Source organism: Spea bombifrons, chromosome 3 (genome assembly GCF_027358695.1).
Source record: "Spea bombifrons isolate aSpeBom1 chromosome 3, aSpeBom1.2.pri, whole genome shotgun sequence".
NCBI lineage: Eukaryota > Metazoa > Chordata > Amphibia > Anura > Pelobatidae > Spea > Spea bombifrons.
Genome location: NC_071089.1, coordinates 66,733,290 through 66,755,616, shown reverse-complemented (window position 1 = coordinate 66,755,616; position 22,327 = coordinate 66,733,290). Strand labels below are relative to the sequence as shown.

Sequence of the window (22,327 nt, the reverse complement as noted above, 5' to 3'; positions counted from 1 at the left end):
CCACTCTGACTTTATAAATTATAGAGTATGCATTCCAGCCTTTATAGTTGGCTTATTTAATTATACAGATAACCTTTAGCCTGTAACCACAATATGTTATATTAATTGTACTGGCATTTCTTATTCCTTTAAAATTCCAATGCATTGAGTAATACATTGCATCCCCTACTGGCACGTAATATGGAGTATTAAGCTGCATAAAACAATTGACTCCACCAGAACTTCTGGAAAATGATATACTACATGCTCCAGTCTAAGTTTTACCAGGACATCTTCTCTATCTGACTGTAATGCAGCCAGTCTTGTTTTTCGAGAAAGCAATGTAAAAATAAATATGTGTAGATGACATCATCAACCATTATAGACTGTACAAATTGTGGAATATTAGTCTGCCCCCCCCTACAAAAAAATGGTAAGTGGGCCATAATACTTTCATGATGAATATCAATGTCAGTTAATAGTGCACAGAAGAATGATCTTGTTTAGACACTCTTCCTTCAATACAGACTGATACAGCAGATTCTTGGAGGCGTTTGTCAGGGGTAATAAACTCCCCCACATTTCATGCATTCCAAATCACAACGTCTTAAGAGGGGGGTTTCTCCTGTGACCACGCAGCAGCTGTAAGACATTGCTGCTTTTTACAGAGGAGGACTTTGGTTTGTTGTGAGTGGGCCTCTTCCATTGTTTCCTTCTTTCAGAATGGGAGGTCTACTGAGCATATTTAGGAAGTATACCGAGGGACAGCATGGTCCCTGCTTGAAACAGGGCACAGAGAAACTGAGAGAAGTTAAGTTATCTTTCTTTTTTACATCACTTTATTGTAGAAAGTGACATCTTTGTTATTGTAAGGTGAATTAAAAAGAACAGTTTAAAGGAATTTCGAGATGTATGCCATTGGACTTACTACAGCAGCAGTCATTCACATTCCTATTTTAGCAAAACATAAGTGTCCTGATAACAAACAGTTCAATAAGAACTCTGTACCCATTGACCTAAATGGGAGGTCTTCTGGGCATGGACAAGAAGTGATATGGTTAAGGTCAAACGACTAAAGCTATAAACTATGCCAGTGGTCGATAAATTTGGTTTGGCTCTAAGAGCCAGCCAAAAATTTACGAATCAACTTTTTTTCCTCCCCAATTGTATTTTTATTCTCATATATAAAACCCCTTGTCTGCAGTTAAAGGATTTGTATTGGGCAATTCAACATAAAACACACCTTTCTTCAGTCCTGCACTACTTTGTTAACCTCTTCATGAAAAGACTCAAACTTATATGTTTAACTAGTATTCCTCTTTTTGTATTTTAGTGTACTTGCCAATAATTTTATTATTTTAAGGTTTCATATTAAACCATATTCATGTCCATAAATATTTATTGGGGCATGTACCTGGACTTGTTTAAACTATCTTGTATGCTGTACAGCTGAATTAGTGCTTATAAAATGTAATCATCTTATATATTAGTACAAACACACATAATACACAGCACACCTCTTTCTCCCTTTTACTCCTTTTGGTGGAAATTCAGTGATCTGTACAGTGGGGCTGAATATATGCCAGTGTCTTCCCATTCCCAAATGCCCTGCCATATCACTTTCCTTACTCTGAGGGATCAGTTAATAACACTGGTCTAATTTTTGGAGGTATTGAGTCCCATAGCATGCTGCTGGATATGTGTCTCTGTTGGTGGAGTCCAGTGGTGCTGCAGTTCAAAATTGAGTGGGGGTTTCCTACTTAACCTTGATATGGTGCTGCAGTAGGTGAAAGGTGAGTCCAAAAGATGTTGGGGACCTCCTCCTTTGGGAACACCTCCTGAATATCATTCCTGGATCAGAAAATGTTCCTGAATTTCCTGATGTTCCTGAACATTTGCTGCAGCACAAACAAATATTTTTTTGTCCGATTTGATTTTGCACAAGTCTAAGGTATTAATTGTAATACCTAAACAATATCCCATGTAAGGATGCAGAATGCTGGGAAATACCTCTCCTTGATCTGTGTAGTCTGGCTTATTCCACCAGAAACATTATACATCTGCTCAAGGGTACTGTCTTCATGCTTGTTACTTCAGTTTTTGTTAATGAAAACACCATCATTAATGATGTAGTAACGTGATTTGCTCAAACAGGTATATATATATATATATATATATATATGACCGTTGGGATAATTCGGTTTTCTTGTTCCTGGATGTATTCACATTATTTGGATATAAAACTGAAAGAGTCCCCTGTTTATCAGGATGGCTAAAAGTATGCTCTAATACACTCTTCTACAAAAATATGGTTAGCTATAGAATTAGCAAATATATTCTCCTTGTATACTGTAATACCCTGATGGTGATGGTACCAGGAAATCGTAACATCTTACTAGTAAAAGAGAATGAGTGCAAAAATAAGATGGAAAATAATAAGACAATGGATAACACATCGCACTAACCAGGGTATATAATGCTAGTATGGTGCCCACTTTAGGGAAAACAAGAACACGGAGCCAGATTTAGTTAATCTCTCTTAAAACATTACTGAATGCAGGAGATAGATTGTGTTGACTTTAAAAAGCAGCACAGCACAAGAGAAACAGGTGTAGAATTATAATGGAAGAAAACTTGGTATATTTTGTTCCCTGATTTGCCTGAAGGCTCTACTTTTATTTATTTTTTTTAGTCTCTGTATTCAAGTCCATGGGTTGAAACTTTCATCTCCCGTGTAATAGGATATGTTCATGATGTAACCAGCCGCAACTGAAAAACAGATGAAAAAACTGCCTTCCAGGGAACATGCCTTTGTGAAAGAATATAAGTGAGGGTAGTAGAATTTTAGAAATATAGTAATAATTCAGATATAAGTATTTTTCATAACATTGTGATTATAGTTATATAAATATATATATATATATATATATATATATATATATATATATATACATATATATAAACACAATTAATTTTTATTTGTATGTTAATTCTTATGTCACACTCAGGGATCAAAGGGCTTATGACCCTTGTAATTGGCAGAACACTATATATATAGGTTAAATCTAGTTTTCTTAGGAAATAGCTACTAGAATATGGATAACTTCTGCTTTCAGATGTTCAGTTACTTGATTTTAAGCAGTTCATACAGTAAGTGTTCTCAATCAAACTTTTGTTGTAGATGATTAGGATGGAAGTTTGACCTCTATCCCCCTCGTTTTTGTATTCATTGTGTAGGAACAAGCAATTAGTACAACCAATCAATATGTGAAGATCTGCTGTCATAGTACAGAAACTACAATTAATTCTGACAGTGCCTGTGCTGGTGACAATTTATTCATCAGTGTTCATTATTTCTGCCAGATATTATTGTGTTCATTTGTCTTTGGCTTTCAGTAGGTTCAAATGCAATGAACACACTACTAATTGAAAATGTGAGACTCGTAGCAAATATTGTCTGTTTTATTTATTTATTTATTTTCTATGTATGTATTGAGCTGTTCACAAAAAATATGAAGAAAAAATGTTTCCTTGAGTTGTGGATCAACTTTTGAAATGTGGATAGCCATGTGCTATTAAGAAACAGAGATGTAATGAGGAGTGTGCAAAAATGTGTTTTGCACCCCTGGCTTATAGACATTTAACAGATCAGCAGTACAATGGAACAGTTTTAATCTGTCCCCTGTCTAGAAATGTTTTTTTTTGTAGATTGTAAACTGTATGGATCAGGCCATTTTCTGCTTTCATAGTTGTGATTACCTTATTGGTACTCTTTGTATAAACAGTAGCATTCCTAGGTCTAAATGGGGCAACCTTAAAAACATCTCTGTATAAGGTCATACTGTATACCAGTAATTTGACTCATACGGGAGGAAGTCATAATGTGGGATGAAAGCCATTCTGAGGTAAAATGATACATGTGGAGGAATCACCACTGAAACCAATGGTCTTTTAATTCTATACCCTACTTGTTACTTTGTCTCTGATTTATTGCTATATTTCAGTGATCTATGTTTCATTTGTAAAAATAAATTCCCAATTGTAGAGATGTGCGAGAGGAGAGGGCAGGGGGCTTATGCTTGTAATGGAAATCTTTTTCGAGCAATCACTAGCAAATGTTGACCTGTAGAACTCATGTTATAAATGAATCCTCAGAGGTTACAGACAGATGGCCAGCACGGTGGGTAACCTTCAGATGTAGATACAAGTGTTGTGTCCTACGGCAGTTGAGGTCTAGGGCTGTCCTACCTTGAGTTAAAAAAACCAAATACATTACAAAATTGCTTTAAGTAAAATCTTCTTCTTTTATCTGTGAAACCTTCAATTAACAGCCAGTGTGTTTAAAAATTTACCCAGATAACAGAATGATGCAACTAATACTGCCACTCGATTCAAGGAAACAAATTTTATGGGTAATATAATAATTTGTATGAATCTATAATCTGCAAACTTTGTTCTAGGGGTAGAATCGCCAAGAGTAGATGGGTTAAGCGGCAGCCTCCCGAGCCCTGAAGAGCTTGTGTGTGTAAAGCGCGCAGCTCAACAAGTGGTCTTGTGATTGGGTTCCTCGAGCAGTTTATAGATTTCTGCAAACTCAATGTTGTTCCTTGGGAGGCTAGACACCTAGCAACAGCTGATGGGTAGAATAGCATGGACCTGGTGGTTCTGAAGGTTTTCAAAAATGTTCTAGCAGAAGTCCGATGGGCAACCCCTTAGTGGGGTTTCCTTTAGCAACTGCCATGGACATCGAAGCAGCTCACACTGAATGTCCTAAAATGGGATGTGCCAATCCATGCCTTTTCCATCCCACAGATAATTCAGCCTCTCAGAGCATTAACTCTTGCTGATCAATAGGGCTTTCTGTTTGTGATGAATGAAAAAAGTTATTTTATGTCTCAGTGCCTCACTGTATACCCAGCAGCAATATTCAGAGTGTGTCCCCACACATACACAAATATGATAAACCCAAAAAATTAAAATGTACTAAAGTGCACTTAATTGCAAAAATTCTACTTATATGTTGTAAGGTAAGAGTTACCCCTTATAATTTATTGTGAAAGGAGCAAGGCCTCTTTTGTATCACAATTCTGCAGTATGTATGGAAGAAAACACCAATTAAAATGCAATAGTGTAATACTGTGTCAACTTGATGGTATTATCTGTGTAGTTTAAAACAAATCCCTTCCAAATAGATAAACAGGGTATAGAAAGAAAAGGCCATACCAAATTTTCAGACATTTTTTTTAAATAATTATAGGACTTTGTATGCAAAGCAAACAATTCTCAGATGTAGAAGTACAAAAGGTCATCAAATATCCATAGAAATCCAAATATTGCACAACACCTGTATCTCTACATGTTTCGCCCTTTGGGGCTTCGATCAGACCGTATCATATTTTAAAAAATGTTCTATGAAAAAAAACAGACGTTATTTGCAAACTTCTGTATTGTTTAAAAAATGTTAAGATTCAACTTCACTCTGCTCACATATTGTATAAGAAATGCAGAAGCAAAATACTAAAGTAGTCAGAGCTGGGAAACCCCTTGTTTTAATGTAATGTCCTCTGCATATGATTCCATACAATTTGGCTCCTGATTTATCTCCTGCTAGATCAGACAAAGGCTTGCAAACCATTTTAACACCATGTGATATACAGGTATCACACCGGCTTGCAGATAGACATTTGTTTTGTTAACTCGTTGAGTTGCAGGGGTTGGGACTCATTTTTCCTGGACCAGTTTTTTTGGTATTTTTGCTGTAATTAACATTTAGGAGCATCTTACACATTCAATATGGAAACTTATATTTGATATAGTTTATATTTTAACATACACATAACATGATATAGTGGTAAACGTACAAACACAAAAAATAGACTTTAACAGAATTATTTCCTCATAAAAGACAAAATATCTCCTTAAAGGCTTCCACCTCCTCCTTAGTAAATGAATAAAATATGTGGTCATACATATATGCAGATTACACACTGACACTATGTTATCCAGAAAATAATAATCGTTTTTTTTTCTTATTTAGGCAGCAACTAAGACTATGGTTTTGCTACATGCAAACTTTACGAACAATTCCTATACAAATTTAATTTAATTTAATTTTCCTAATAAAAAATAATTATGCATGCTTTGGCAGGTGTTGCAAAACACAGATTAAAGAAAACAGAAAATATATGTTAAAATAAAAAAGACACAGTTTATGGAAAATGCATATAACTTGTTAATGCTCCCTTTCAGAGCCTTTACTGACACTAATTCAACTGTGTAGTTGAAAGACTGGAGTCCCTTTCTGTCAGTGGTCAATGCAGAGCACACAGTCCTTATGGGGGGAAAAAGGGGGCGATGTGTTTTATGACTGTGCATCTGGGTTTATTGGGAAAACACTACTTTTAATAGTATATGAAGTCTTTAATTCTGCAGCAAGTAACTTTCCTAGTAAAAAGATCCCCCTTGAAAGACCTTCTTACATGTGCAGACCAAGCCTCATTTCATTGAAGGCCATAAAGTCACCTGGGCTTTCTAAACCAGGCTTGTCAAAATGTGATTAATTGCTAGTAATTCATGTGTGTTTTGCCCCTGGGATTGTTTTCATATATTAACACTTTTTAATTTGAGTTATGTTTTCTGGATGTCTCATGTTTCTTCCCCGTATACCCAGGAAGTAGCTTTCTATTCTAAATCATGGTATTGTTTTTGGAGAAAAAGGTTAAATCCAGCTTAATCCGGTTAAATCCGTGTTGTGGCATAGCACATTCCAGATCTTCTGTGTCAACGGGGAAGCTCATTGAACTTATTATCATTTATGTTGAATATACAAGAAGAAAGTATACACTTTTATATATAAGTATATTATTATTGATTATTAACACATATGGTGATTTGATACACATTTAGTATTTCTAAGCTCACCTACTCTCACTTTTTATTTTTTATTATCATTTATTGTTTTATATAGCACCATCATATTCTGTAGCATTGCACAATGGGTAGACAGGACATAACAAGTAGTATTATAACAATGTCACTTACAGAAACAACAGGTGAGGACAGCCCTGCTCAAACGAGCTTACAATTTAGAGATTCTAAATAATTAATTGTGAGGGAAGATGAGGAATGTGCTAGAATTCAAATTTACTAGACTCTGTAAGTATTGTTACCATGTGTCCTGAAATTTTAGGAATAATTTCTAAGATTGTAAACTTTAATGACAAATTGACTTGCTAAATGAACAAACTTATTCAGAAGGTAAGAATGTGAAAACATGATTTGCTGAAGCATAGAACTTTTAAGCTTAAGGTGGGCCAGAAAACATAATTTATAGATTCATATAAAATGAAAATTTGCAACACGTTATTTAAGACTAATTCAGATGTTCGGCTGAAGCCCATACGAGCTTGCCCAGAGGCGGGATAATATATTATTAAATTGGTTTTATCTAGATTATGGTTTTCTTATGCCAAGCTCTGCACTCTGTTAGCACTCTCATTTTTAATGGCATGGCAGTTAAGCAGAAGGCTTATTGTCATGACCTCTTGTGATAACCCCCCCCTTTACAGTTTCTGCCCATATACCACCTGCAAGTGATTTAATTAATATAATTAATATAATTAGGTTCACATCTTGTCCTTTTTTCCTATTTGCCAATATAGTAGTGTATAGGGGGATATTTAGAATAAAGATTCACCAATATGCCAACCTGTTTTTTTTAAGGCGCTACAGAAGAGCACAGTAAGCTACTGCATTAAAACCATCCACCTTTGACACTTCAGAGGCCTAACATGTGCATATTTGTGAGGTAGGTCAATTGAAGTCGGTAATTAAAATCAGTCCAGTATTTCTTCAATGCCCCCGTTAACTTAAATACACACACATATTAATGCATACACACAGACTGTCCTCCCCAGCATGAAAAAACTCTAGACTCACTCTTGACACTCTAACACCATATGCAGACACTCATGCTTACATCATACACTGACATACACACACACAATCTAGCACCATATGCTGACACACTTATGTAAACACTAACACCCACCTACACCCACATGCTAACACCAAATGTGACACACACTTAAGCTAACATCATAGGCTCACACATGCTAACACCATACACTAATCCACACTCTAGTGTTGTTAAGTAATATACACTGAAACACCATACACTCAGTAGTACATTTATACCTTTGTTGGTTAATTAGCAGTTTAAGTGGGGGGTGGGTAGACTTTGATTAAGCTAAAGAGTGCTTGAAATAAGAAAAGCAGGAATATGATGAAATGACAGGGAATCAATAAGATATGACTGAAGCTCAGAGTTTTCATGCTTGGGGTAAGCTTTATGTTCAGTCCAAGGACTACTCATTCATAATTAGTGGGTAAATGAAATGTCAAAAGTATAATTTTTAATGTAATGCGAACCTGTACAGAAATATAAACAGATATTAGAATTGGTTTGTACTATTGGCGTAGACCACTTTAAGGAAAGCTGATCTACGCTACTATCCCTGTTAGACGTTATATTCCATGAACTCTTTATTACTGATTAGAGCATCCTTTTTTAATGTTAGAAAGATGTTTTACTTTCTAAATAAGGGTATGAAAGACTTATACAAGGGTGGAGTTGCATATATCTTGATCTTACTTAGACCTCCCCCATTCTAATCACTTGAACCCATTTAGCTATATCAGGCACTTGGGTCTGCAGCTTTACCAGGCTAAATCCATTTGACTTGAGTTGATGGGGAGTTCAGCTCAATAGTATTAAGCTTGGCACAATTGTATTTATAAATCTGCGTTTTTAAGTGGAATTGTTTTTGGTGAAGGTATAAATCTGTAGTCAACAGGGTACCTAGTGTTTGCTTAGTTACCTAGTGATCCAGAATTGTCTGTACTAGCTTTCACCACACCCCAAATAGGGCAGTGACATCTGAGGCCTCTTACATGTAGCTGTATATTGATAAACATAAGGCCACAACTTGCAGCCTTTTTACACAAAACTATCTGGCAAACCCTTTCATTGGACACTATTCGACAACCCTATCACCTTCCTGCACAAACCACCAGACCTTAATCAGAGCACAAATGTATAGTTGCACTTGGCTTTAACCCCCTTCCCGGCATGACCAACAATTCCTACAAAGGAGCACCCTACCAGTGATTTAATTCTGTGTTGTTACATGGCAAACATCACTGTGTAAAAAAGTAAATAAATCATACCAGGGTGTTAACAGCCTAGAAACATAAACCTGACAGGGGTTGTTTATGTTCATTTGTGTCATCAGTGTAAATAGTGCTGCATAAAACAGATCCCGAAGAAAAGGTAGAACCTTTGTCATCAATGTCTAATCTATCTACAGAGGACCTGGGCTTTAACAAGAAAACTCAATGATTGCCCACTGCCTTCCAGTCCTTGTCAAGTGTTTATAAAACAGCAATGTACACTTGTAGGCATTGCAGCTGATTAATTTATTCATGTATGTAACCTGATCAGTGAAAGAGCCACAAGGCAAATTCTTTTTAAGAACATGACAATACCTTGTATTAGTCAGAAAGTATTAGAGGTTAACACTGGTAACACATACCTTCATCAAAAGAAATGACACAGCAGTGTGAACACGAGATCCGTGGCTAAAGAAACAGCCTGTCTTTGGTTTTTATTCACTAAAAGGAGATTTGCTATGAGAGTTGTGGTTTTAACTCTCTCTCAGTTAACTATTCATTATGAGACAATCTCACTGATTTCATTATGAATTATACAGGGCCGGCCAAGCTCTTCCTGCAGCAAGTGATCATCTTGGTTTCCCTTCTTAATCTATAGTGAAGTCAGGGGCGTACCTAGAGTATTTGGCACCTGGGGCAGAGCCTGTATGTGGCACCCCCCACACATACACTTTAAAACTGCATAGCTTCTATCGTTAGGCAAACATTGACAGGGGTACAGCATAATTGTTATCATTATATACTAAGGCAGACATTGATGGTGGTACAGCATAACACCTATCTCTATATCCTGAGGCACACATTGACTGGGGTACAGCATAACACCTATCACCATATACTGAGGCAGACATTGATGGTGTTACAGCGTAACTGATATCATTATATACTGAGGCAAACATTGACGGTGGTACAGCATAACTGCTATCATTACATACTGAGGCAAACATTGACGGTGGTACAGCGTAACTGTTATTATATACTGAGACAACCATTGACGGTGGTACAGCATAACTGTTATTATATACTGAGGCAAACATTTACAGTGGTACAGGATAACTGTTATTATTATATACTGAGACAAACAGCAGTGGTACAGCATAACACCTATCACTATACATTGAGCCAGACATTGACAAAAATGCAGCATAACCCAGACGTTTCACACGCAGTCACACATTTAGACAAATACAGTCACATAAACACAGTCACACACATACCTGGTCCTGTGAGCTTGGTGTAAAGGAGGGACTCAACATATGAGGAGAGGCTTCTGAACTTTCAGCCAATCAGCATTGTCCTGGATTGAAGCTGCCCGGGACCTAGGATTTAAACTTCCATTGTGGGACTGTCTCGGGCAGTCCGGAACAAGTGGTCACCAGAGTGTGCGCTTATCTTGCTTTATTGTGTGTACATGTTGGTCCTTTCAGCAGCACCCTAGAATGTTTATGCTTTTTAGTATTTTTTTAAAAAAAAAATCCCCACTAAATTTAAAATTTAACTTTTTAATAATGGATATCTATAGCTTATTTGTGTCCTATATTCAATCACTAATAAGTACTCTATCTTACATCTAAACACCAGCAAAACCTAGCACCCTGATATCCTGATCTAAGGAGAGTAGTATATTGGTGAGATGCACTGTGTAAGACTAAAAATCTCTGATCTTCCAATTAGTGGCAGCAAAACTGGCCTAATACTAAGGAGAGGTAATAGGGCTAATATAAAAGCCCCAAAAAACATTTTGCTGCTACACGTATCTTCTTCTGGTGGACGCCTCAAAAACTGCCCCAAGTTTATTCTTTAGGCCAATGCTAATGAAGTCCTTTCTATCATAGACTCGCATTAGTCAGAGGGTCTGTCTGGGTGAGTAAGACCAAGATATGCTATTGTTTGCTACAAGGCGTCAAAGCACACATACACATGAAAAATACGGTAATCAACTTTCAGAAAACACATTATATGAAATCTTGAATAATTTTTATATGAAAAGTGAAGCATTATATTAAAAAAACATGTTTCTAATTTGATACTCTTGTTAACTTTCTAGGACTCAATCAAACATGGGTTTTAAACTGCAGGTGTCTGAGACAAAACTAGATAGCTGTCCATAATGATATTAATATTTACTATTTTCTGTGGGAAGGACTTGTTGTATTTGTGCTGTGTTGCACCAGAGGTGTTTGTAAGCAAATTATTGTTGGTAACTAAAGTGTACTTTGAGCAAAAAAATTTCTGAATGGTAAGATTGTTTACTTATTAATACAACTTCAGTTTATTAGCAACCAACTTTTTTGTTTATTTTTGTCTGCTTAGGTTCACGAGATGGCCTAGATGATGCCAGTGTCTCTGTTATGATTTTATTATCAAGCATGTACGATCTGGAACCAGATTTATGTGAATAAAGAAGAACACCAGAAATTAAACTTCCCTGAAGGACCTCCCTCTTCTGATTCATGAGCCAGCAGGATGTGGTCGCTGTGCTTTCAGAACGCCTTCTTGTAGCTGCCTACAAAGGCCAAGTTGATAATGTGGTACAACTTATCAACAAAGGTGCCAAGGTAGCCGTTACCAAGGTAACAGGAAAACTTTTTTTTTACAAGGTGGCTGGTCAATATGTTTGTGAAATATACCTATATATCAATCAGTTGTCTTTGAAAACCTATTTGCTGTGCCATGTCATGTCAAGCTGACAGTTGAGTTATTCTGGCTAGCTCTACTCATATAGCAGGAGAAGGGCAACTAAGCCGTAAAGAACTCAAATAGCAAAGCTTATAAAATCTTTGATAAGTACTTAAGATTATGTATTGATTTATATACAGTTGTGATCAAAAGTTTGCATAGCCTTGGAGAATCGGTAATATATGTACCATTTTAAAGAAAGCATGAGTGAGCAGGCAAAATACATTTCTTTTATTTCTTATGGGATTCATATTCAACTGTAAGTTATAACAGAATGGCACAATCATAAAACAAAACATGGCAACCAAGAAAGACATGAAATGTCCCATGTCTGCATACCCTCAGTTCTTTTGAGACTTCCCCAGAGAGAATCAATGATATTAAGGTCAGGAGACTGATGGCCACTCCAGAACCTTCACCTTTTTCTGCTGTAACCACTGGAGGATCAACTTGGCCTCGTGCTTAGGGTCATTGTCGTTCTGGAAGGTCCAAGATTGCCCCATCCGCAGCTTTTGTGCGGAAGAATGCAAATTGTTTGCCGGTATTTTCTGATAACATGCTGCATTGATCTTGCCATTAATTTTCACAAGATACCTTGTGCCTTTAGCGCTCACCCCCCAAAAACAAACATCAGTAAGCCACCACCATGCCTCACAGTGGGGATGGTATTCTTTTCAGTATAGGCCTTGCTGACCTCTCTCCAAACATAGCGCTTATGGTTGTCACCATAATGCTCAATTTGGTCTCGTCACTCCAAATTACAGTGTGCCAGAAGCTGTGAGGTGTGTCAAGTTGTTGTCAGGCATATTGTAACCAGGTTTGTTTGTGGCATTGGCGCATTAAAGGCTTCTTTCTGGCAACTGGACCATGCAGCTCATTTTTGATTTGACACCCAACAATATTTCAGAAATAGTGCTCTGTCCCTTGTAAATTGGAATTTTTTGGTGCTATTTTGAAGAAAAAAATATTTTTTAAGAAAAAATACACTTTAGTGGAATGGTAAAACAGTACTTTACTTAATGAACAGGAATATATGTATTTTAACATTTTTGGTATCTACTATGCAGTTAGTCAGCATTATTATTATTATTATTATTATCTTTTATTTATATAGCGCCAACAGTTTACGCAGCGCTTAATACAATACATAAATTCAAGGGATATGACAAGACAAGAATTGACAGACTAAGACAAACCGATACATTTGGTGGAGAGAGCCCTGCTCGCAAGCTTACAATCTAGAGGGAAAATGGGGTGATAAACATAAGGCATAGAGAAAGGGTGAGAGGTATTGTGGGGGTATCAATGACAAGGATGTTCTAGCAGCTAAGATGGTATGCTTCTCTGAAGAAGTGGGTTTTTAGATGTTTCTTGAATGTCGGGAGGGAGGGTGAATTCTGAAGGTTCCTTGGGAGCAGATTCCAGAGATATGGGGCAGCTCGAGTGAAATCTTGTAGACGGGAAAAGGAAGAGGTGATGAGTGAGGAGGAGAGCCTTAGCATATGTTATATACAAACAGAAACTTGAAAAAACAATTTAAAAGCCATTTTAAGGTCCCCCCCTTAATTCATAATGCATATTATATGCCACTCTGCTCCTCAGATATGCTTTCTGCCCCCCAGATATGCCACTCTGCTTCCCAGATATGCCACTGTAACCCCCCTGACTTACCAATGATCTCCAGACTCCCTGGTGTCTAGCCGGGGCAGCCGGTAGACAACCTCTGCTGCTGCTCGCCACTTCTGCCAGGCCTTCTATGCCGGCGCTCCGTTATAGAAGCCTGGTCGAAAGTGCCGGCAGCAGAGGAGGTTGTGTGTATTGCGCATGTGCAGATGTCCACTGGCTGCCCGAGAGGAGGATCCAGGTCCCCTGCAGCGCTGCGGGGGACCTGGATCCTCCTCTCGGGCAGCCAGTGGACATCTGCATTTGCGCAATACACACAACGTCCTCCTGCTGCTTGCCCACAGCTGGACTAAATGATAAAGAAAAGAAACAAAACCACCTGCCCGCATGTGAGCATCCTTACGCTAAACTCCAAACGGATATTTGCTCTTTTGGCTGATTGGTTGGAAAATACTGTCTGTGCCTATTTTATTCTTTGTGGTACTTATTAGTTTGTGGGGGTTTTTTTGTTCTCATCTTCCTTTAATTGTTTAGACGTTATCTAGCTAGGTGCTAATAGGACTACATGTATATCCTTTATGAAATGATTCCACATAAGGTGGATTTCATACCCACCTGTAAGCCTTGGCCTTTGAAATAAGGAAAGACACTCTACTACATTTTGCATACGCCACTAGATTTTGCATACCTACATTGTAAACAATGTTTAAACTGCAAATGGAGCAAAGTTCCATCTTGAGAGAATTTCTGTGTTTTAAGGCAGGGCTTGACAAATTTGTTTTGAATCTAGGAGCCAGCTAAAAAAGTTAGGAGCCAGGATTTTTTTTTAACTAACAAAGATTTATTTTCAACGACAAAAATGAATGATGCCCCAAGGGAATTCCCCCCTCTCCCTTAAATATAGGTCCACTTTCCTCGAACCCCTAACTTTTTTTTTCAAATACTTACATTTTGGCTTTTCTTTTTTTCCCGCTCTCCTCCGGCGTGACTTCCTCTCCCCGTCACAAGGAACTTTGCTGTGAGCCCGCCCCCTTGAGCGTCACATCTTGAAAGGGGCGGGATGAAGAGCCTCACTGAGGCACTGCCACCGCGCTGCACCGTGAGCAGGGCCGAACATTGAGGCCGCATGTTGGACACCCCTTACCTAGGTGCCAGGACAAAATTCTCAGTCACCATTGCGACCTGGCGCCTGGGATTTGTCAAGCCCTGTTTTATTTTTTTTATGACTGAATATTTATTGAGATCAGAACATCCGTGTAATATGGAGAAACAAACAGAAAAAATAAAAATAAAATAAATAAATGCGTATTACAATCGGACATCACAGTAAATATACCGCCGTACAGTGTGTAAATACAAAAACCGTAATCAACACATCGGTATATTGAATTTACAATATGCCATAAAGATCTCAGTTTATTTTTTTATAACCGGGAGGGGGAGGGATGGGGGGGAAAGGGGGGGGGAGAAATAGAAAGAAGTAGGAGGGAGAGAAGAAGCCGAAAGTCAATCAGGTTGCTAGAGTCGCCTTCCGATACCAAATGGTCCGCAAATCTTTCAGGATAAAACCGCTAGGCATAGGACAGAATGTAGCGGTATAGTACTCATCCCAGGCAGCCCAGGTATCATGGAAAATATGTGGAGTATTAGAGGCTGAATGCGCCATCTGTTCGTAAGTACGGGTTGTGGTAAAAGGTGGATTTTAAATGAATGGAAAATATCCAGCTCGTTTTTGCTTTAAGTGTAGAATTAGGATCTAGACGGGAAGTCATTGTTTGAGGAATTACGAATGTACATGAAGCTTGTATCTCCCCTTTTTTCGAATCGATTAGCTTATGCTTTAACATGGGTTTTATGTTTTGAAAGAGTACCTTCTCGGTGTTGGACTGTACAACAGTACCACCAAAAATACACTTAAACTTGGTGTTCTAACCACTTACATTTTCTACATCCTAATAAGGCTGCCATGTAGAATGATACAGTAGCATTTTATAATCAGGTGTATGTCATTTGGCATACATTCTATTCATACATGTGTACGATATTGCAGAAACCATTTCTTTTCAAATCCTCATACATTATGCATGTGGAAAAATGTTTGGTTGAACCATCTAGGCAGGACCTTGTCACTAAACGAACACAGAATAGTCTTAAGTATTTGTGGTCATTTTTGCCATGATCTAACTAAACTATATTAAACTTTAATGAAAAAGTCAAGCGTATGTTTAGAAATGTACATTAGTGGGGATAAGTAAAGGATCTTTGTTTTTATTATGGTTAGTTTTTGCATCGTGTTCAATCCTACACTGAGAAAACTGTCTGAATACTTATCTACAGTATAGTTCCGATGGTCAATTCATTAACCAGATTGTATTTTCTATGTTACCTAGGAAAACTAGTTACCTTAGTTTACTACATATAGCTGGAGTGTGACTATTTCTCGTGTTGTTCGTTGTTAAAATGAATAAACTGCCTACATATGAACACCCCACTATGAATGTAATCTGGCCCAGTTTTGTAGACATGCTATATATACAGTCCTGCTATTTAAATGGATCCTTCTTTAACCACATTTTATACCACTTAAGTATGTTTTATGATCTAAAAGACTATAAACATATAACTTTTCCTACTAGTCACTTAAAATGTATGGAGTAAATAGAAGTTGTGCATTTATAAAGACACAGTTACATTGTTATTTTGGTTGGCTTTGTTAATATTTCAGTTACTAAGTTTGTTATTTTAACTAACGTTCCACCTGTTTAATTGTGTTGATTGCTGGTTTTCACAGCATGGAAGAACCCCATTACATCTTGCCGCTAACAAAGGGCACCTTAACGTAGTCCAGATACTTCTGAAGGCAGGATGTGATCTTGACATTCAAGATGATGTAAGTATCAAAATATTCTAATATTTTCTTCAGAGGAAATAGCAAATTATTTAAATGCAAAAAAAAAACCATATTAATAATACAAATTTGTACATGTGCCAAAGTGCTTTAATATTCTTTGTTGGTGGGGCTACGTGGGAAAGTAGACTGTACCTTTAATTGGACAGCCACTGAATGGTATTATGTCATCTTTATTTTGCAGACAAAATTCTGAGGAATATTATGTTCTATGTCTTTTAAATGGATAAAAATCAATACATAGTGTCTTAGCCTAATTACTTATAACCAATTTATTAAGCTTTTGGCAGTGGATTTGTTTAACTTATGTAATACGTTATATCTGCTTGGCATGTTTCCCTCTTGATTGATCAGCTGACTTGGCACATACGCGAGACATAACAGTAAACATTTCTTTATAAACTCTGTATTTTGTTCAGGACCTGTAAAGTTATTATGATACTAAAGCGATTGTAATTTTGTGCCAATTATTTGCCTGTTTTGCATAACCAGTTTTAGTTGTGTGACTGAATTAACATGTATTTCCAACAATTCTCATGGATGATTAGTAGTTTGAAGATCATACTTGATGGGTCCTAGTGATATCGCTTCTCCCCAGCTATTAAGACAATAATTCCCCCAAATTAGCTTTAGATGTTGGCCCATGGGCATCTGAGATTAGAGTCTATTATCGAAAATTCAAAACATTTGAACAATGGCGGAAGTTGCAAGGGGGATCTCTGATCTCCCCAATTGGCCCATTTACACTATTGTGGCTGTGCAGGACCATAATAGACTGCATTAAATGGTGCTGCTTCGAGATGTCATATCCTGGCACTCCACAGTGAGGAGAGCATCTCTGGAGGTGGCCGGTGGTGGTGCTACACTAATTCCAATATAGGGCAGTGCCCGAGCTAAATACACCTCCGCAAATGGATATGGGAGGATTCTGCGAAATCTCTCATGCACTTGCAAGGAGGACCACATAAATGGACAACGCATCTGTCAAATGCATTAAAGTGCATATAATGGTTTGATTGGCCCTTTATATGGTTCTCACACATTATTTAACAACATTTAACTTTTTTTGTGTCATATTGACACTGATATGATTATCATTTCTATTTAGGAAAGAATATATCTATAATCCACATGCAGTTTTTGTAAGTACAACTTAATGAAATCTCATATTTTCTTCCTGTAGGGTCATCAGACAGCCCTGCACAGGGCAGCAGTTGTAGGAAACAGTGACATCCTTGCACTGTTGATACAAGAAGGCTGTGCATTGGACCGACAAGATAAGGTATAGAAGTACTACAGTTCTGAGTTCTTAGAACCACCAGCCAGCCAGAGAATGTTATATGTTGGAATACATTATTTTGTATTTAGGAGTTCACTATGTATTATAAAGGACCACACACATATAACTGGTCCTGTATAATCCAGTCAGATAATTGTGTCTATATTAAGATTTAATATACTTAGATTTTTTATCTATTTTTGTTTTCTTCTGCTTTTAGAAACGTAATTTTTTACTTTGTTTGTTGATACAGATTTTGGGAGATAACACATTTTTTCCATTTCCTATTGTAGGTGGTGAGTTTAGGTTAAATTACATCAACTAATCAAAAAGTATCTTCTATCATTATTTGTTCCACATGAACAATTCTATTTCCATTTGTAGTGAACAGTGTTTGGATACAATGGAATTGGCATTTAGCTGTGGACCCAGGAGTGAGTTTGTTTGCATTCTTTAACATAATGTAAGAAATCGAGCCCTGCAGATTGGCTCTGTGGGTAGACCTGCTAAGCAGGCTAGGATGCCAGGGTCATGACATGGTGCTGATGTATTAAATTCTCAGCAGCCAGAGGAGAATGCATTGTTACGAACATGCTACTTGTACATATGTCAAGAAACAGCTGACAGGCGTTTCTTAAGGGCAGTTAGTGTTATATGTAATTTAGTGCGAGTCACAACCCATTATTTAATTGTTCTCATGATCATAAGTTTCAGTATTGTGGTTATTTTTAAATGGTTTATGTTTTTCAACCTTACAGTTATAACAGTTTAGTTATCACGGTCATGGTGTCATTTCATGATATGCATTTTAAAAATAAAATAAAAACAAGAGCACTTAGTAATCAATGTAATCAATGGCAGCACCTTCCATGCATGCACATATTCACTGAGCCTGCGCTGAAGATGGCTGGCAGTAAGTACATTACATGTCAGGAAGTGTGCTTGGCGGAACACATCTTCCGCACAGAAAATAGCTGAGGAAATGGGAAATACATATGAGCAGATTATGCAGAATCCCCCATGTATTTGCAAAGGGGAACATGAATTGAAGTGGACCTTTTTATCATATGTGTTAAAGTACATGAGATGGCTGGAGGTTTCCTTTTACAGTGTTTATTTCCACCTCATCTATAATGGTAAAATAGTAAACTGTATTGGGTGCATCATGAAAATAGTTAATACTCCATGAGTGGTTTTAAGGGAACATTTCTCTGGTCTGCAGTGACTTCATTGCTGTCATGTCTCATTTAGGATGGTAACACTGCTCTACATGAAGCTGCCTGGCATGGATTCAGCCAGTCTGTCAAACTGCTTGTTAAAGCGGGTGCTAATGTCCTTGCCAGGAACAAGGTAAGAACTGTGTCACACATCAATCATTTCTCGGCAGGATTACTAGTATATGTGTGAAATGTTACTTTTTAAGGAGATTTTGGACTAGAGGATTACAGTATTATATTAGATTTAAAGATAAAATTTACATTGAAACTTGTGTTTTATGGCATAGGTTGCTTAATAGATTTGGCCATCCCATGATGTCAGTGCATTTTTATTTTTTGTTGTGAAATGAGTAGAGAGTGAAATGATTAAGTTCTTATGGACCCAATAGCAGGGTTGGGCTGGCACCTTTTGGCTCAGGGGGCAAGTTAAGCCAAGTGGCCCTCTGCAACTCCCCCAGGAACTAACTCTAAAATAAACACAGATTCATTTGCACACGTATGCACAGACTAACACATACACTTACTGGCCAATTTATTAGGTACATCTTGCTAGGACTGGGTTGTACTTTGCCTTCAGAACTGCCTTCATTCTTCGTGGCATACTTTCTACAAGGTGCTGGAAACATTCCTCAGAGATTTTGGCCCATATGTTCATGATGCCATCACGCAGTTGCCGCAGATTTGTCAGCTGCACATACATGATCCAAATCTCCCGTTCCACCACATCCCAAAGGTGCTCTATTGGATTGAGATTAGGTGACTATGGAGGCCATTGGAGTACAGTGAACTCAAGGAACCTTGTCATGTTCAAGAAACCAGTTTGAGATGATGTGAGCTTTGTGACATGGTGCATTATTCTGCTGGAAGTAGCCATCAGAAGATGGCTACACTGTGGTCATAAATGGATGGACATGGTCAGCAACAATACTCAGATAGACTGTCGGGTTAAAACAATGCTCATTTGGTACTAAGGTACTAAGGGGCCCAAGGTGTGCCAAGAAAATGCCCCCACACCATTACACCACCAGCCTGAACCGTTGATACAAGGCAGGATGGATCCATGCTTTCATGTTGTTTACGCCAAAGTCTGACCCTGTCACCTGAATGTCGCAGCTGGAATCGAGACTCATCAGACCAGGCAAGGTTCTTCCAGTCTTCCATTGTCCAATTTTGGTGAGCCTGTGCAAATTGTAGCCTCAGCTTCCTGTTCTTAGCTGACACGACTGGCACCCGATGTGGTCTTCTGCTGTAGCCCATCTGCTTCAAGGTTCAATGTGTTTTGCGATCAGAGATAGTATTCTGCATACCTTGGTTGTAACAAGTGGTAATTTGAGTTACTGTTGCCTGTTTCGAACCAGTCTGCCCATTCTCCTCTGACATCAGAAGGCATTTTCATCCACACAACTGCCGCTCACACAGATTCACTGTGCAGAAGTAATCGGGATTGTCACCCTAGGCCAGCCCACCCTGCCCAAGAGTGTCCTTTATATTTTTCACATATACACTGTGTTTCATAAAAAATGTCAGAATATTTACTTGCTGTCTCCATAAGGCAGGTAACACACCTCTTCACCTGGCGTGCCAAAATGGCCACTCTCAGAGCTGCCGCATTTTACTGCTTGCAGGATCTCGGGCAGATTTAAAAAATAATGTGAGTAAATGATTTATATTTAGTTTTAAGCAATGCTATTCTATATTCCATTTCAGTAAACCTCAAAACCAAAAGGTGGCAAGCTGTCACAAGGACATGTGTCCCTTAAAATTCCAGGTTTGTAAAGCATGTAGATTTGATGAATAAGGAAACCTTTTCAGTCCATAGTCTCATTCTGTGCACTTAACATAATAAAATAAAGCAAAGCTGGACTACTTTGAGACATGTATGTAAAACAAAAAAATGGAAAGTGATCACTAAAGTAACTAATCAAAAGGTTGTGTAAATTGCAACATTTCTTTGAATAGTATGGCTAACACTGTATTCATGTTTGGCGCTAACCTGTGCCTCTTCTGCATACCTGGGAACTTTCTGGATATGCTGACCCATAAACTCTTGAACTATTAAACCCTTAGTAGCCCACCGTGAAGATTCTATGTAGTGACTTGCCAAATTTGCTCCTTCAGTCAAACCTTGAGAGTTCCCAGGTATGCTAATCTCGGAACTGGGGCAGCAATTCCAGTTGTCTCCCTCCATGGCTTCCATTTTAATGCTGAGCCATGGGCTTTGGTGATAATTCTGCTTTTCAAATGTCCCTAGATGTCATTGCCGCCTTACTTGTAGATGGGTAGCCACTATTGTTCATAGAGTCAAATTGCTCCCCCACAGAAGATAGACTCAGTCTTCAAAGTCCGAATAATCCTCCTCAAATGAGGGTCCAGTATCTGTTACATTTGTACGCCTTCAAAATTGACAGACCTGACTACAGATTTTAAACAGATGTGTAGCAAGTCTGTCAGTGTCATCAGTGTAAGCGTAAATTGAGGATCCATATTTTTTAATCTTATACTCCATGCTCATTGAGGGGCCACTGAAATGCAGTGCTTGCATTACCAGGCCCAGGATCTCCTTACTTTCTCTGATGCACTACATTCATGTAAAATTCTCCCACTGTATCCCCAAAAACTTCTGCGGATGAGGCTCTGGCACCCTAGCATCTCAGATTGCCTGCGTGAATGAAGTTTTGACATTGCATATTCTGACACTTCTGACTGTCGTTATGTCGGTATGAGGCTCTGGCCCCTTGCATCTTGGCATTTTTAGATTGTCTCTGGGGATCAGGCTCTGCCGTCTTGCATCCCAGCATTTCTGACTTTGAGTCATTCCTAATATACAGGATTATGGGAGTAGTCTTAGAACAAGCTGCGGATCAGCCTGCAACAGTCTCGGGCAGTCACTTCTACTCAGGATTAGGTGTACTCGCAAACCAAAAAGCATCAAGCACAACACATTAGGCTCCAAGCATCTTCACTTCTCTATGTGAGTTCCTGAAGAGTCCATACAAAACAGAGTAGTAGAACAGTAACTTCATCTACAGAGTCTAAGTGATTACATTAGACCCTATGTGGTTTCAATTTGTGCTGTATTCTGCCCTCCAAGAGGCTTCCAGCACACAAAAACAAGCTTCCAAAATAGAAGAGGATCTGGGATAGGCAAGTATTCACTTGAAACATAGGAATTTATTAAAATCGTGTTAATTTTGCAACTTTTTGTGGCAAATATACATTCCTTACAACTATATTCCTTGCCAGTGGCATTAATACTTGAGTCTCAGTGGTCACAACTGCTTCTAGGGGTCCCGGGGCGATGACCACTTGTTCCATCTCCCCTTACCGGTTCAATAATGTATAGAAAGCGCCCTTCTGACCTGGACCACACCGGGCCAGGTCGGAAGGGTCCTTTCTAAACTATTTTGAACC

At 38.1% G+C, this 22,327-nt stretch overlaps 1 protein-coding gene across 3 annotated transcripts in view; it reads left to right on the top strand.

The window, feature by feature from the left end:
* Window positions 1-22,327, top strand: part of ANKRD6 (ankyrin repeat domain 6) — a 58,050-nt gene that overhangs the window by 18,305 nt on the left and 17,418 nt on the right. For all 3 annotated transcript variants that reach the window (XM_053461323.1, XM_053461325.1, XM_053461324.1), the window contains exons 2-6: window positions 11,524-11,783; window positions 16,304-16,402; window positions 17,604-17,702; window positions 18,951-19,049; window positions 20,469-20,567. In XM_053461323.1, coding sequence (XP_053317298.1) covers window positions 11,664-11,783; window positions 16,304-16,402; window positions 17,604-17,702; window positions 18,951-19,049; window positions 20,469-20,567 — 516 coding nt within the window. In that variant the 5' untranslated portion in view covers window positions 11,524-11,663. The remainder of the gene's footprint in view (window positions 1-11,523; window positions 11,784-16,303; window positions 16,403-17,603; window positions 17,703-18,950; window positions 19,050-20,468; window positions 20,568-22,327) is intronic.